The sequence below is a fragment of the Dipteris shenzhenensis genome, chromosome 16, assembly GCF_047967505.1.
Source record: "Dipteris shenzhenensis isolate YYH24624 ecotype China chromosome 16, Dip_SZ_1.0, whole genome shotgun sequence".
Lineage (NCBI taxonomy): Eukaryota > Viridiplantae > Streptophyta > Polypodiopsida > Gleicheniales > Dipteridaceae > Dipteris > Dipteris shenzhenensis.
This window is the reverse complement of record NC_141611.1, coordinates 51311346-51328115: the sequence shown is the minus strand read 5'-3', so window position 1 is coordinate 51328115 and position 16770 is coordinate 51311346. Positions and strand designations below refer to the sequence as shown.

The 16770-nt window shown below is 47.7% G+C and overlaps 1 protein-coding gene across 1 annotated transcript in view; it reads right to left on the bottom strand.

The window, feature by feature from the left end:
* Window positions 1-16453, bottom strand: part of LOC147893097 (uncharacterized) — a 60211-nt gene extending 43758 nt beyond the window's left edge. The window contains exons 1-6 of the mRNA XM_087387518.1: window positions 16041-16453; window positions 15574-15759; window positions 15410-15480; window positions 15076-15226; window positions 14730-14989; window positions 14531-14601 (exon numbers count right to left, since the gene is read on the bottom strand). Of these exons, the coding sequence (XP_087243644.1) occupies window positions 14531-14601; window positions 14730-14989; window positions 15076-15226; window positions 15410-15480; window positions 15574-15759; window positions 16041-16394 (1093 nt within the window). The 5' untranslated portion in view covers window positions 16395-16453. The remainder of the gene's footprint in view (window positions 1-14530; window positions 14602-14729; window positions 14990-15075; window positions 15227-15409; window positions 15481-15573; window positions 15760-16040) is intronic.
* Between the last annotated feature and the right edge of the window lie 317 nt (window positions 16454-16770).

Sequence of the window (16770 nt, the reverse complement as noted above, 5' to 3'; positions counted from 1 at the left end):
TATGTCATGTGCACGGATCGGTATCTGACGTGTACTAGTTACACAGAACTAGCTCAGGTTAGCCTGGGGAGGCTTAGAGCTAGGCAGGCTTGATTCTCGGGTTGAGTGGCAAGGGTATGAACTATTTATAGGTCTTCGCTATTTTTGGCGCCGGGGCCCGAGTCTATAAAAGAGGCTCAGGGGGTTCAGTTCTCAGTGTGCAGTTGGGAGCAAGTCTCGTTCCCAGGTGCTAGGTCTGATCCTGGATTGTGTCGCGGACGCGCGCCTGCATCTTAGCGTAGCCCAAGGCCCAGTGGCAGATCCAGGGCTTCACAGCGCCACCTGGTGGTATGGGACACCAGGCTGGTTGGGATCTGATTGGGAGTTCGTGCCAGTAGCTCAGCTCATGGCTCGGGGGGACATCTTCTGATTCGGGATCACATCCCGTAGATGTCACGGTTGGGTGGTGAGCAGCCTGCTCAGTTCTGATGTTGTGTGTGGTTATTTTGCAGATCAGGGGTTTCAGGAGTGCTGGGATGTGTCACCCCTGCTGATCAGGCTTGCCGGGGCTCTGTATCGGCTCCTTCCCGACCCTCGTAGGGCTAGCGTCTGCGGCTTCCGCCATTGCCGCATCTGGAACTCTTGGGGCTCTCTGCTGCTACGAGGGTGGGTGCGGAGGCTGAACTTCCGAAGCTGGAGGATCGACTAGATGGGCAGTGGCCTCTGCTGTTGGGAGAGGTGACTCCTGATGTTCCTCTTTCGAGGCCTCTCGGTCAACCATGTCCCTCTCCCTGCGGTTGGCCCTCTGTCTACGGCGTTTGCGCGCCTGCTTGCTTGGTTTCTTTTTCTTATTAACCTGTGTCCAGTTCCCTTCTGAGGGGGTAACCCATGGGGTCTGGGACTCCTACCTGAGAGGGCGCTGAACTCGGGCCTGCTGGCTCTGCCTACTCTGTGGAGGAGGGGGAGGAGGCGCACGAGGGTGGCCACAGGAGCAATCTCTGGCGAGGTGACCCATCTATCTACAACGAAGACACTGGCCTGGTAGCCCGGAGATCTCCACCCTCTGGTGAAGTGTGCCCCCTTCCAGGGTCTCCAGAAGGATCAGCTCTGGAAGGGACTCCGGGCTCTCCACCACCGGGAACTCCATCATCTGCTAGGATGGAGGCAGCCGTCTCTGGCGGGGACTCGAGCACTGTGCCAAATGCCCGGCCAATGGAAGGGAGGATGGCTCGATACTCCTTGGGAAGCCCTGGGAAGCGGAGTGTAATCGAAAACCGTGGAACATGGTGTGTCGTATCCATGTCCTCCACGGTGAACCCATGATACCAAGGAAAGAGGTAGACAAGGTGCGGGCCAAGGAGAATGGGGCTCTGCTCCACAAGTGTCGAGGCGGTGTCAGGGGAGCTCAATTGGATGAGGAAAACACCTCGTCCATAGATGGTGACCTCCTGGATGTGGTCGCCCTCTAATGTCACTCGCACCTATCTCCGTGTAGGCGTGAGGCCCACAATTCTGCCCACAAGCGCCTTGTCCTGGAGGGACTGGACTACCTGCTGTACCTGTTGCTTGTCAGCTGGGGAAAGAAGAACCTTGACGGCTGTGGGAGTCGAGGGTGCTGCCATAGAGCCCCTCTGGCCAGACCAAAGGTCACCACCAAGATTTTCTTTCACCGTAGCAAACACGAGTGCTCCCGCTGCAGGGAGGCAAATGAAAAAGGGGACGAAGCGGAGAGGCGAAGGAGAGAGAAGGAGAGGGCAGGGGAGGAAGGAGGGAGCAAGGGAGGAGGAGGAAGAAATGAAGAAAAGGAAGGAGGCGGGAGAGGCAGGAGAGGAGGAGAAAAAGGATGGGAGGAGGCGGAATGGCAGGGGGCGCGCTGGCGGGAGGGCACGAGGGCAGGAAGAGGTGCGAGGCGAAAAGGAGGGGAGGTGAGGAGGCAGGAGGAGGGGGGGAGGGGGGGCGGGAGTGGGGAAGGCAACGGGCGGGGGGGGCGGGGGTGAAGCGGGGGAGAGAGCAAGGCGGGGGGGCGGAGGTGGAGCGGGGTAGATGGCGGTGTTGAAAATGGGGAGAGGGTGAGAGACACATGATTGGAGACAAGAGCTGAGGCACGAACTGATGTTAGTAGATTGATATGTTCACAGCAAGTACATAGCCTCTTTTATAGGCTGGGCAAGCCTTATCTTCCCACACAGACACCTCATAGATGAGGTCACACACAAGAGAATCTAGATCCTATAATCTAGGGGAAGAATCACACCTACCACATGAGGTGGCACAAGTGGCCTCAAGACTCTTCACACTCACATAACTGTAGGACACTCCTAGGACTCTAGGACCACACACACTAGGACTCCGATTCCAACAAACCCCCCTTCGGAGCTAGGGTGAGAAACTATGACATCATCCAGACTGTGCATCCCAGGCAATCTCAGAGGCTAATAGCTGAGCATAATTCAGAGGTTGAACCAAGCACTCTCATGGCTTAGGTGTCAACGTGATCAGAGACTCAAATCTGAGCATGGATGCATGACCAACTTATAGGTCTAGGGAGTACACCAACATCCTGGAACTCGGCCAGGCCTGATAAAGGATAGACATAACAACCCCCCTGTCTCCTAACTGGGTACATGGAAATAAGTGGAGCCTTTTATAGACAAGGCACACAAAATGACAAATTATTACATCATTTTAAGGGGACTACCCAAGGCAGAGTACCTAACACACATGACTCTAGAAAGCCCACTCTTCATCTATCACCTCATGGAGGGATAGACCAGAAATAGCAGCAGTGCAGGCTTGTTCCTCAGGTCCAGAAGGTGTAGCTTCATCCTCTTCATCCTCGCTCTGCTCCGCAACCAGATTGGCATGTTCTTTGGCTTGTACCTTTGCCATCTTCTTGAAGCAACGATCCTCTGGATGGCCAAGCTTCTGACAGTAATTACATTTAAGAAGTTTTCCTTTCTTCTTGGGCTTATTTTTGAGAAAGAATGCTTTGCCAGATTCAAAGGAAGATTCTTCTTTCTCTGTAAGCCTACGTGTTATGCTCTAGCCGAGATAGCATGACCTCGGATAGATCGGTGGGCATTTTCTCTTAGATGACCAACTTTTGTAATAGTTAATGTGCGTAATTGAAATGGTCAAGAGAAGTAACTGCCAAGGTCCTAGGTGAGGGCGGAATGGCATTGACTAGATAGTTCTGAGTGCTAAGGCCTAGGTGCACCTAAATGTGCAATAATGCCAAGGGGCAAGTGGTTTTTAATGAGCCCCAAGAGAGGGGTAAAATGGTGCACCAAGTGGAGAGGCCAAAATGCTGACATTTGGCAAGGAGAACTATCTAGGGAATTGAGGGTCTCAGGGATAAGGATGATGGAAAATAACGAAGAAAAAGGTACGTAATATGACGCATCAATATCCCTGAGAATTGGCTGGGAGGAATAATCGAAAAGCCATCGCCCGTGACTAGTTAGAACGAAACCCAAGGGAGAATCAAGCGTAATTAGTACTAGGAACGACGAAGGGTGTTGACAATTTGGTATCAGAGCCAGGGTAGGAAAAGATCGACGGAAAGCTGACGGGTTCATCCTCACCTAGGCCAAGGCGGTGCGTGAAGGGAAGGTGGACGGCCAATTTTGTTTGGTCTTCTGCTGCGACGACCGGTGTGGGTGACGCGCTGACGGGTGATTGATCTACGCCAAGAGGAGCGTAGGGTCTACTAAGGGATAGGAAGTCGTTAAGCCTGGAATTCGTCACAGGATCAGACGTGACGCAGCGGCTGGTAGCGGTAGCAGCGTGGGAAGTATTGAGAAGTGACTTGTCCGTGGCTACGGGAGTTGGGGCAATGGAATGCCGGCAGCGGAGAAAGGTCGTGATAATGGGTGTCGTCCAAGCAGTTGGATGCTTCATCGTGCGGCGTATACTCTGAGCGCCGAGGCAAGGACTGGAAAGCAATAGCCAGGGGTAATTTAACGTGGGAACGATTAAAGTCAAGAGCACTCTTGACGACGCCCTGCGCAACAAGGCATCCACTACGTCATGATGTAGCTACAAGCAGCAGCACGCTTCGATTGGCTTCTTACGCTCGACGAGCTCTCCAGTACTCGCCCGCAGCAGCAACAGCTCGCTGCCTTTGTACCTCATTTTTCTTGCTTTTCGCTATCTCGGAGAGGGCTACCGCTATTGCTATCGTTGGTTCGACAACAGGAACCACTCACGACGTAATCTGTGACCCGACTGTCTATTAAAAGTCAGAAAGAAAGGGAGATCCTGGTCAGGAGTAATTACCAGGGAGCACTTTTTTCCCTTATACAGATTTTCCAGTTTCCAGTTGTAGTGTAGCTATTTCAGTACTTTTCTTGGAATTTAGTGTGCGAAAAAAAAAAAAAGAAGAGATATATACATTTTTATTTTTTTCTTTATTTTAAAATTTTTTTTAAAAAAAATGGATACCGAAGGACAAGATTCCAGGATGAATCCTGAAGAATCTAGGATTCAATCCACACAACAGATGTCACATCATGCAGCACCTACTTTGATTGGTAGGATTTCGATATTAGAGGATGCTTTACAGCAGATCATGAACCAGCAGCTTCAAGTGAATGCTGGTCAAAATGAGATCAGGGAGATGGTGCAAGCCTTGTCGGCTAGACCGTCTAGGATTGATAAGGGCAAAGCTCCAGCAGAGCCAGAGCCCAGTATACATTCCTTAGAGTGCGCAAGGGTCAAAGTGCCTAATATCGCTAATTATAGACTGGAGAAGTACGCTGGTCGGATGACCGAGCGCAGCTTTGATGTGATCGAGGTTTGGTTACACAAGTGGGAAGAAGCCTTCGCCATTTGTGAGATTAGATCCGATCTAAAGAAAATCCACGAGGCCACACACCTGTTTATTGAGGCAGCGGACAGATGGTGGATAAAGCAACAGAAGGATCAAGTTGCTCCAACCACCTGGGAAGGGTTTAAAGCTGAATTCAAGAAACACTTTCTCCCACCTGATGAAGAATCCCGAGCTTGGGATGCTTATAGAAATCTTCGTCAGAGGAGCTTGTAGTGGCAGAGTACACTGACAAATTCAGAGAATGTGTCATGAAAGTAACAGACCCTCTCCCTATGTCGGTTCAGTTAAAGGACTATATCTATGGACTGAACGACAAGATCAAAATGGAAGTTCGGGCTAAATATGTGACTACATTAGATGAATCTATTGCAGTAGCCCTGAACTATGAGGATGCCAGAGGCAGATCTGGTGGATTTGTGCAGGCAGGGACTCAGTATGAGTACCCGAAAAAAGGGGGATTTCCGAGGAAATGGGTTTCAAAGACAAGTGTCTCGCAGCCAAGTGGCCAAACCAAGCAGGTGAAGCCGGTTGAGGGACCAGTAAAAACAAGTACCACCGTTGGGGTGAAAAGGAAAATAACTCCAATGGCAGCCCGGGCTTGGTCAAAGTCCTCGTCGACCCCTGAACAAAAAGAGAAAGCTAGAAAAGAAGGATTGTGCTTCGGCTGCCTTCAGTGACATCAGTGGAAGGATTGTCCACTGAATAAAGACCGTCGCACGGCTAATATGATAATATCTGAATGCGACGTAGAAATGCACGAGAGTCCCAACGCGGAACATATGCAGATGCAACTGGCGGGACCTTCTCAGAGGTTAGTACCTTGTTTGTTATGTGTATCTGTTGCTAAGTTAGTGACGAGTGCACCTGATAACATCCTATCTAAGCCCGCAGCAACGGGGTATACGGCCTTTAATGATACGGAGTTAATTAAAATGAAAGGGCAAGTGGCCAGTCATGATGTCATTGTGTTGTTTGACTCGGCGTCAACTCACAATGTGATTAACTCCAAGCTCGTGAAGAGGCTGAAACTGAAGACAAGTCCATCTGACTATGCGTATACAGTCAGGATGGCTGATGGAAGTTCAACTGAAGTATGGGACCAAAGGGTTACCCAGTTGGAGCTTCGGATTCAGGACTATGCTGAGAATCTTGATTTTGAAATGACCAAGCTTGCTCATGCGGATATAGCCCTGGGAATGGCGTGGGATTCTAGGAAGAATCCAGCCACTGATTGGAAAAAGCACGTATATCAATTCAAGATGAATGATGTGCTTTATGTCTTACGAGGTGAAAAAGATATACCTCAGGGACCGTTGGTTTCCGTGATGGAAATCAGAAAGGCTCAAGTTGAGTTTTTATTCCTTTGCACAGCATCGGTAGAGCCGGTGGATGAGTCTTCCGCTAGCACTGATGTTACACAAAGTGGTGAGATGGCCAAGCTGGCTAATCTTATAACAGAGGAGTTCTCTGAATGTTTTAGGGATGAACTACCTTATGGGTTACCTCCAGAGCGGAAAGTTCAACATAAGATTGAACTGATCCCGGGGGCAGAACCCGTAAATAGACCTCCCTATAGAATGAGTTTCGCTGAAGAAGCGGAGGTGCGTAGACAACTGGAAGAATACCTCAAGTTGGGGCAGATTCAACCAAGTTTCTCACCTTTTGCTTCGCCAGTGATATTAAAGAGGAAAAAGGATGATACGTTTCGCCTCTGTATAGATTACAGAGCATTGAATAATATCACTGTTAAGCACAGGTATCTGATGGCTCGGATTGATGATTTGCTAGATGCATTACATGGAGCCGTGATTTTCAGTAAGATAGATCTTAAGTGTGGCTACCATCAGATCCGGATTAGAGCCGAGGATGTGCATAAAACCGCTTTCAGGAGCAAGTTTGGTCATTATGAGTTTTTGGTAATGCCCTTCGGACTTACCAATGCTCCAGCGACCTTCGTCATGCTTATGAATGATTTACTACGTCCGTATATCGGAAAGTTCGTAGTACATTTTATTGACGATATCCTGATATTCAGTAAGAGTGTTACTGAACATCGTGAACACTTAAGGATAGTGTTCAGTACTTTGAGGAAAGCCAGTCTTTATGTGAATAAAAAGAAAACTATACTGTGTATGGTTAGGCTTGAGTATTTAGGGTTCATAATTACTCCACAGGGGGTAGAAATGGATCCGAAGAAAGTGGCTGCGATACTAACTTGGCCAATCCCTCAGAGTCTGACCGCGTTGCGATCATTCTTGGGATTTGTCCAGTTTTATAGAAGGCATATCAAAGGATATTCCGGAATAGTATCACCATTGACTGATCTGACCTCAGATAAAGTACCTTTTGTTTGGGGACAGAATCAACAGGAAAGTTTTAACACCATAAAACAAGCTGTGGTCTCAGGACCGGTGTTAAAAATAGTTGATCCCCAGAAACCGTTGTTCCTAGAAACCGATGCAAGTGGTATTGCGGTAGGAGCAGTCCTCCTTCAAGAGGGAAGGCCAGTAGCCTTTGAAAGCAAAAAGCTTTCTCCCTCTCAAAGGAATTGGCCAACTCATGAATTGGAGTTGTATGCTGTTATCCATGCTTTGAAAACATGGAGGCATTATCTGTATGGTTCAGAGTTTTATGTGGATGTGGATCATGATACTCTGAAACATTCTTGTAAACAGCCTGACTTGAGGGGCCGCCAAGCTAGGTGGGCAGAGCTCATGCAGGAGTTTAATCTAACGATTCGGTACCGAAGAGGAAAAGACAATAAGGTAGCTGATGCGTTGTCTCGCATTATGCACAACCTGAGTTTCACGGTATTAGAGAGTGCTCTAATGACCGAGATCAGAGAAACTCAAAAGGTGGACGAGTTTGTCCAGAGCTTATGGCCTAAGGCTCATGTGTTAAAACCCGGGGAAAGTGAAAAGGATGACCTGGCATCCAGAAAAGGCCAAACTTATGCGAGATATACCATAAGGGATGGTATGCTAGTTAGAAATGGCAAGGTTGTAGTACCTGGTCAGAATGATCTCAGGCAGAGAGTCATTCGACAATGCCATGATAGCCCGTGTGCGGGACATCCAGGAGTCGAGAAGACATATGATCTCGTAAAGCGAGATTTCTTTTGGCCAAGGATGAAAAAGCATATTCATGAATATGTGACACGGTGTTTCTCGTGTCAGGTAAGTAAGGCCGAGCGGGTGAAGCCACCCATACTTTTACAGCCCTTGGAAATACCACTAAGTAAGTGGGAGAGCATTTCCATGGATTTTATTGTAGGGCTACCTGCAACACAAGGAGGGTATAATTCTATCCTTGTAGTGGTTGATCGTCTAACCAAGATGGCTCACTTCATTCCGACTAGAGAGTCTGTTAGTGCCCCGCAAGTGGCGGATTTGTTCATTAGACATATATTTCGTCTGCATGGATTGCCTAGATCCATAGTGTCAGACAGAGATGTTAGATTTACAGGTCATTTTTGGACAGCGGTATTTGAGACACTAAGGACTGAGTTGGGAATGAGTAGTGGGGATCATCCTGAGACGGATGGTCAAACGGAGAGAGTCAACCAGACTTTAGAGGATATGTTGAGGGCATATGTGTCATTGAGGCAACATACATGGGACAAGTGGTTGCCATTGTTGGAGTTTGCCTACAATGATAGGAAACATTCATCTACCGGATTCAGTCCGTTTGAGCTGAACTATGGTTATAGACCAGCCAATCCGACTATAGTTGGAGTACCTCAGAAAGTGCCTAGTGCCGCGAACTTTGTAGTTCAGATGCGGGAGATGCTAGCACTTGCGAGAGCTAATATCCGCCAGGCTATGGATAGAGCCAAGGTGTATGCGGATGAAAATCGGTCTATAAGAGTATTTGAAGAAGGAGAAAAAGTTTTTCTCAGAATTCCTTCTCGCACTCGAAGTCGTTGACTTCAGGAGAGTGTGCTAAGTTATCACCTCGATACTGTGGGCCGTGGTTAATTCTAAAGAGAATAGGCAGTGTAGCCTATAAATTAGAATTGCCACAGGGGTGTAAGGTGCACCCGGTTTTTCATGTTTCGCGCTTAAAGAAATTTTTACATACAGGTGACTCACTAATCGAAGGTGTGGTTTTGTTTCAGGAGATAGAAGATATTGCAAGGCGCCAACCAACAAGAATCCTGGACCGAGGAACAATGCAAATACGAAATTGGAAGATACCCACGGTGTTGGTTGCATGGCATGGTCAGCCTCTATCGGAAGCTACCTGGGAATCCGTATACCAGTTACGGAGAGCGTTCCCAGATTTCATCATCGAGGACGCTGATGCTTGAAGAGGGAAGGAATGTTATGCTCTAGCCGAGATAGCATGACCTCGGATAGATCGGTGGGCATTTTCTCTTAGATGACCAACTTTTGTAATAGTTAATGTGCGTAATTGAAATGGTCAAGAGAAGTAACTGCCAAGGTCCTAGGTGAGGGCGGAATGGCATTGACTAGATAGTTCTGAGTGCTAAGGCCTAGGTGCACCTAAATGTGCAATAATGCCAAGGGGCAAGTGGTTTTTAATGAGCCCCAAGAGAGGGGTAAAATGGTGCACCAAGTGGAGAGGCCAAAATGCTGACATTTGGCAAGGAGAACTATCTAGGGAATTGAGGGTCTCAGGGATAAGGATGATGGAAAATAACGAAGAAAAAGGTACGTAATATGACGCATCAATATCCCTCAGAATTGGCTGGGAGGAATAATCGAAAAGCCATCGCCCGTGACTAGTTAGAACGAAACCCAAGAGAGAATCAGGCGTAATTAGTACTAGGAACGACGAAGGGTGTTGACACTACGGTCCTCATCAATGAGATGAGCTACCATATCCTTAAAGCTCATATTGCGGCTGACTCCTAGGACAGCAAGGATCTCATTGTACTTGGAAATGTCTTCAATACTTCAGAGAAGTACAGCAACCATCATCTTCAACAATGGCTCGGATGGCAGATAATTGTTGGAGAATTGACCCAAGATTGCTCAAGTGTTCATTGAGGGTTTCAGTTTCCTTCATCTTGAGCTTGAAGAGTTTTTGTTTGAGAAATACTTTGGAGTTATTGATCTTATTTCCAAACAAATTCTCTAATTTTTCCCAAACGTCATTTGCAGTCTTATCAAAATCCACATGGTGGATAAGGTTGTCAGCTAAAGCTAGGCCAATGATAGCCATTGCTTTATCATTTTGGTTCTCCCACCAACTGATTCTAGCATCATCACTTTGGGGTTTTGGCTCCTTGCCATTGGTGATATTCCATATCCCTTCTCGCATAAGAAGAAGCCGGAGTTTCGTCTGCCAAGTTGGGAAATTGCCCCCTAAGAATTTCTCGATGAACGAGGAGTTTTTTATGCTATCCATTGGTGGGAAGGTCTTAGCTGCTATTACAACCAGTGTCTAAATCCCTTACAATGTTTACTCAAATTTCAAAAAAGGCCCAAATTTTACATGGTAGAAGCTTCAATTATGCCAAAGGAAGACACAGGACAGAAAGCCCTAAATTTTTGGGTTAGGGTTGCTGCAAAATTAGGGTTTGCAGAAAATTGGGGTTTCTGATATTTTTTCTCAAAATATGAAAACAATAGTGCAGAAGAGGCCAAATATGCCAAAATCCCCAAAAAATACTGAAAATCTGGGCTAAAAGTGCAAAAGTCGACTTTTAGGACAAAATTGACAATTTTTGCCCATTTTTGCAGATTTTAGCACCAAATGATCCTGAAGTTGCTATGCAGAGGGTCGTCTAGCATAAATGAGGGTAGGCGACCTTGAAAATTTGCTGATGGAGTAGTTCAAAGTTGAAAACGGGCTAGAATTCCCCAAAAAATGCCACGAACTGCTAGAAGCAGCCACGAGCTGTTGCAAACTACTTGAAAATAGTCACGAACTTCTACGAACTGCTGGAAAAATGGGCTGCACGGCTGCAACGTCACACGTAGTTAAAGTTATGTGCCTAGCAAGTGCTTTGCCACCCACCCGTCAGTTGTTGTTGACGACTGCTCATGAGGTGGTTCGTGCAGCGCTGATGTCCATGCCACGGAAGCAATAGTCATGCACATCAGTGACACTTAGGAAGGAGATTGACGCAGATCAAAGCATGCGTCACAAGTCACAGGCAGTAGCAGGACATGTGCACATGTGCATTGCCGTCAGTTGCTTCTTGGAGAGCACCGTCAGAGGTAATAGTCCTGCACCGTAGTCTTTGGGTAGATAGATGCGCTGTAGAACTTGATGACGGGCAGTTGATCTTCAGAGGGATGGCTATGAGCAGATTGCGAGGGAGGCGTGAGTAGACTGCGAGGGAGGACATGCAGAATGGCGCAGCATCAGGGAAGATAGCGGGCAGTATTACGAGGCAGGGCAGCAAAGGCGGGTAGAAGAGCGAACAGAGGAGCGGGCAGAAGATCCGCAGGATGGCGGGTTTGTCTGAAGTTTGCTGCGGGCTGAATGGCAACTGTTGCAGGAGCAGCAGCGTGGGCAGAGAGGTGCAGCGTAGAGCAGCAGTTGCGTGGGCAGGAGCTGCAGCGTGGGCAAGAGCTGGAGCAGCAGCGTGGGCAGCTTCGGGTCAGCAAGAGCTCAGTCAGGGAAGACCTGCTCTGATACCAACTGTTGAAAATGGGGAGAGGGTGAGAGACACATGATTGGAGACAAGAGCTGAGGCACGAACTGATGTTAATAGATTGATATGTTCACAGCAAGTACATAGCCTCTTTTATAGGCTGGGCAAGCCTTATCTTCCCACACAGACACCTCATAGATGAGGTCACACACAAGAGAATCTAGATCCTATAATCTAGGGGAGGAATCACACCTACCACATGAGGTGGCACAAGTGGCCTCAAGACTCTTCACACTCACACAACTGTAGGACACTCCTAGGACTCTAGGACAACACACACTAGGACGATTCCAACAGGCGGAGGTGGAGAGGGAGGAACGGGGGAGGCAGGGCGGAGCGGGGGGCGGAGGAGGGCGGAGGTGGAGCGGGGGAGGCAGAGCGAGGCGGGCGGAGCGGAGGTGGAGCGGGGGGAGGCAGAGAGGGCGGAGGGTAGGGGCGAAGGCGGAGGTGGAGCGGGGGAGGTAGAGCGGGCGGAGGCAAAGCGGGGGGCGGAGGTGGACGGAGGTGGAGCAGGGGAGGCAGGGCGGAGCAGAGAGGGAGAAGGGGCGAGGCGGAGCGAGGGCAAGGGCGGAGGAGGGGCGAGGCGAGGAGGGTAGGGCGGGCAGCGGCGGGGGGGCACACAAGCCGCCCAGTCTTCTCTCCGAGTCAGCTAGAGATGGGGGTCCAATACTTGTGGCTCTACCATGTGAGACATGGAGCTATTGCATGCGTTCTTCTCTTTCTTGCAATGGTCAGCATGGGGGTGGGGGGGGGGGGGGGCTAGGAAGGGGGTTGCTAAGCGTGCTCTTGCTGAGGTTGGAGTTTGTCTCCTCCTTATACCTCGATGGTATGTTTTGCAAACTTCAAGCATGCCTTGGCTAGATAGGTAAGCTCCCTACAATGACGATACTATCCTAGAAGGCTCGCAACCTCTACATGCTAAAGCACCATCCCTACAGTAAGTTGTCAATGTGACCCACAAATGTACCAATGATGGGTCCGAAACTACCAAGTAACATTTCAGGTACCCATCATCCAAGAGAACGATGGCATTGTCCTAAGGACTCCAAAATAGCGTCAAACATGGAACCAATTGACATAAGGATGCACCTGTACTCCAGTGGCAAACCAGGGAACTACCATGGTTTTAAAATTGGACCTCAAAACGCCCTAGATATCCCGTTACCTTCAAGCAATGAATGAAAAAAAAGCAATCCCAAAATAGATTTGGGACCTCTGCAACAGTGTCTAGGCCATGTTGTTAGTGGATAGCTGCATCAACAAGACACCACACGTATAGATTGCCACATCCTAGATGTGGTCACATTTAGTATTATGCTCGCTTGCACCCAATCTCAAACCTAACATGAAGTGGGAGTAAGATCCACAAGGCACCCAATCGCAGCCTTATCATTTAGTTGCTACACAACTGGCTCACCTGACATCAAGTGGGAGTAATATCCACAAGGCACCCAATGGCAGCCTTATCATTTAGTTCCTACACACCTGGCTCAACTTGATTCTTATCCTCGAGTAAAACTAAAATGTGGTAGGTAAAGGGATCCAAGGTGCTACTAAAAATTTTCCTCTAGCAAGGCCCCAACAGAGTCACCCACCAATCCACAATTTTACTCAGGCACTTCCTACTGGTGCACAGAGAAAAAAGAGGCAAGAGAGAAAGGAAGGAGGAGGAGGAAGGGCTGAAAAGCGAGAGAAAAAAGGGGGCTTGTTTGTGTGTGTGTGTGTGTGTGTGTGTGTGTGTGTGGCGGAGGGAGAGCAGCTAGCATAATGGAGATTGAGGTGGGCAATGCCAGGGAAGGGAGGGGAGGGTGGGGGACCACCAATTGAAATCCAATCTATGGAGTGAGTAGAAAACGGGCTGTCCAAGACAGCCCATGGACTGTTGAGCTAGACAGCCCAAGTAGGTTAGCCCCTGGTATAGCCTTGTAGGCTGGTTTAGTTAATGTGCTAGCACACTAGTTCATCTGGTAAAGTCAAAGCCAAGGTTTTAGGCTTAGTCCTAAAAGTGATGTCTCATCACTTCAATCGAACTTCTTCTATTACTCTTGTGCAGCTGCAATAACATTCAGCTTGTTTATCTGCATTTTTACTTCTGCGCAACCCTTAGTTGTATCAGAGCAAAGTTCCAACCCTGTCCTCCATAGTTACCAGGGAACCTCATTCCCTAGCTGTGGAACACTGGAGCAGCGTTCTGTTCAAAAAGGGTTATGGAAATTTACAAAACGCCTGTCCTGTGGAATGGCTATGGAACATCTGGGAACGTTTCCTATGCTGTTCCCCAACGTGCAAGTCACATCCATTAGATTCATTTGGGGCAGAGTGCAATTAGACAAGGCTCAAGTTGATCTCAACCAGTATCCCGTGACTTTGCTGATTTTCTAGCACCTCATGGCATCATGCATTAGTGTACCATGCCCACAGCAAAATGGTGTTGCCGAATGAAAGAATAGAACATTGATGGAGATGGCACGGTGTATCATGAAGGGAAAGTCTTTACCCAATAAATTCTGTTTGGATGATGTCATGTGTGTCACCAACCGGGGCATTAAAGATAATACACCTTATGAGGCATGGACAAGTCGTAACCCGGCTTTCTCACAGGAGAGTAAGCACATGTTTTCCATCTCAGCTACAACATAAGCTTGAGGACAAGGAGGCTAGACGCATTGGATACAGCTCGGAATGCAAAGGGTACATGTAAAACAACCAGTGCACGCAAGGTTATCATTAGCAGAGATTTTTTTTATTCTGATGTCTTTGATACATTGTTGCCTTTGTTCAAGTCTGCATCAGATTTCGATGACCTCATGGAGGCTCCAACTCAAACACAAGCAGGTGCTGTACAGCCACATACAAGATCTAGAGTTACAGTTTGATATGCCTCCCGCTGATCAGGCCACCATACTGTAATTTTTGTATTTTAGTCCTATAAATGGCTTGCAAGGATCCAACAGAACAGTAATTCTGTAGAAGATCAATTGTCGGCAGGTCTCTTGGCCTCTTTCCTTTCAAAATATACAATACAAAACTTACTGTCAAGCCTGCTAGCAGAGGTGACTAAGACTTTCCTCTGCTCAATCGCTTGATCGTACCTATTGGAAGTCCAATAGCATTCAGCAAGGTTTCATTTGGATCACCATTTGTAGGACCTAGAAGATCCGCCTGCAAACAAATCATTACCTCAATCCATAAAAGATATAAAAGTTGAACCCAGCCTGCACAAAATATGTAGAGATTGTAAATATATGATTTGAGGCTTGCTATTCAAATGTTTCAAGACAGTCACTTTCCGGGAGATCAACAGCATGGTTTTCATTTTCAGCATCCACAAAACCATAGTCAACTAGCAGCTGAGAAGCAGACAGATTAGGTCCATAAGAGTCAAAGACTTGCTCTCCTCGCCTGTAGTTTCTATGTGCCCTTAGAGAGGCGACTCCCATCCTAAAGTCATATTTGAGGCATGACTCTTTTCCAGCCATACTGCTATGATTCAACATGTCAGCCCAAGGTACGAGAACAATAGAAGGGCCGCTGTTACTCCACAATTGTGTCTCCTGCAAGGTTTAAAATTAACTCATTTTCAGGCACTTCACTATTCACACATTGGAATGACAAGTACAAGTCGAAGAGAAAGTACTGCCTGTTTATTGAGATCAAGAGAGAAAGAACGGCTTAGCAAAATCGCTGCCGCCCATTGAACAGCTGCCTCGCTTAGAAAAGTGCCACTGTGTGGACCAGCAGGCACCAGTCCACTTGCTCCAGCAGCAAGCATTGCCTTGTAGTCTTCCCTGGTCATTTTGAGAAACCTTTAGCATCTCACTATTTCGACTCTAGCAAAAAAATGCCTTGAAGAAAAAATAAAGCCGTATTAAGGACACCTGGCATCTCACTGTTTCCACTGTTATGAAAATGGTTATGTAGTCTTGGAGACAAGAAAGCTGTATTAACAATACATAGCTGTGCGTCAAAACCTGCATTGATGGACTCTTGCCTCAGTTTTGGAAAGCATGGGTGATCCTGCAAGCCATTCTTTGCGTAGATTCTGTGATGATTACTAATGAATGAGAAGGCTTTTCAAAAGTAGATAAGGTCCACTCAAGCATCTACAACTCTGTAAACCAAACTCATGCACTACCGGTGGCCAGAGCAATGGATGGAGGCCCGCCATTTCCAGCTCTGTGGGTAGCAAGGCAATGTAGGGATGCCACGCGCTTCTAACACCTCGAGCTCTCTCAAACAAGAGATGTAAACACATGGCCTGCCATGGAGTCATGTCCACCCTCTTGATAATAGCTCCTACGTGAGGGCATTCAAGTGCAGTCTGCAATCAAGTCCACAGCCAGCAACTCGGTTACACAATTTTCAATGCGATGATGTGGGGCTGTAGTCGCAGTACAATCTGTATGGGAAAAGTATCAGCATATTGGTTTGTATAGCTAGTTTCAACTGATTTGCATAAGTTTAAACTCAGAGAACAAGCATTGTAGCAGCCTCTGAAGACAAATTTGAGGTTTACATCATATGACCGATGGATTTCACATAGACTGGTAACAAACGTCGTCAATTGCTTCTCACATATGTCGATTCCAACGACAAGCGCACCTCTTCAGACATGAATGCTTTGAGTGGCACTGTAACGACAACCTGGCCTTGCTGGACTCCGACTGGTCCTGCGATCAGTCCATAACCAGACGCTGTGGTACCTTGAGGAGATCTAATAAGTTGCAAGCTACGTTTATCGTGCCCAAGTACTCGCAGCCACGCTTCAAATCGTACAATTGTTTCGTCAGTTGCCATAGCCTTGTTGTGAGCAGCCGTGCGGTTTCCACCAGTTTTCGTCAACTGGGTCCTGCGGTGAGCCGTCGCTCCGTTCGACCGCTGCATTAGAAGAAGATGTGACGAACCCAAATGCAGGAAGTATGAAGTGAGGTCTCGGCAGGTTAACGTGAACTCCATCAACCCAAACAACGAGATAACATAGAGTATAGTCTGCCTCAAAAAATCAAGGTGGAGCTCAAAATGGCCTTATACTCCCGAGTAGTTGTCACTCCTGCATGGTCACTATCGATGGTAGATGAGGTTAAGATGGTGCAGATGATTTCGTCACGTTGATGAGATGACGAGATGAGTTGGCATGCGGGTCCTTAGCGATTGATTCGTGGTTGTGGTGGGGTGCCCCTAGAAAAGCTCAAAAATTGGTGGGTGAGTGGGTGTGCTAGTTTTAATTTTTATTTTCTTTACCATAGGCAACCTAGAAGGAAGTTTTCCTTTTCTAAGCCCTGGTTAAGCCATGTGTCGTGATTATAGACGTTGATCTTTATGAAGATCCAAG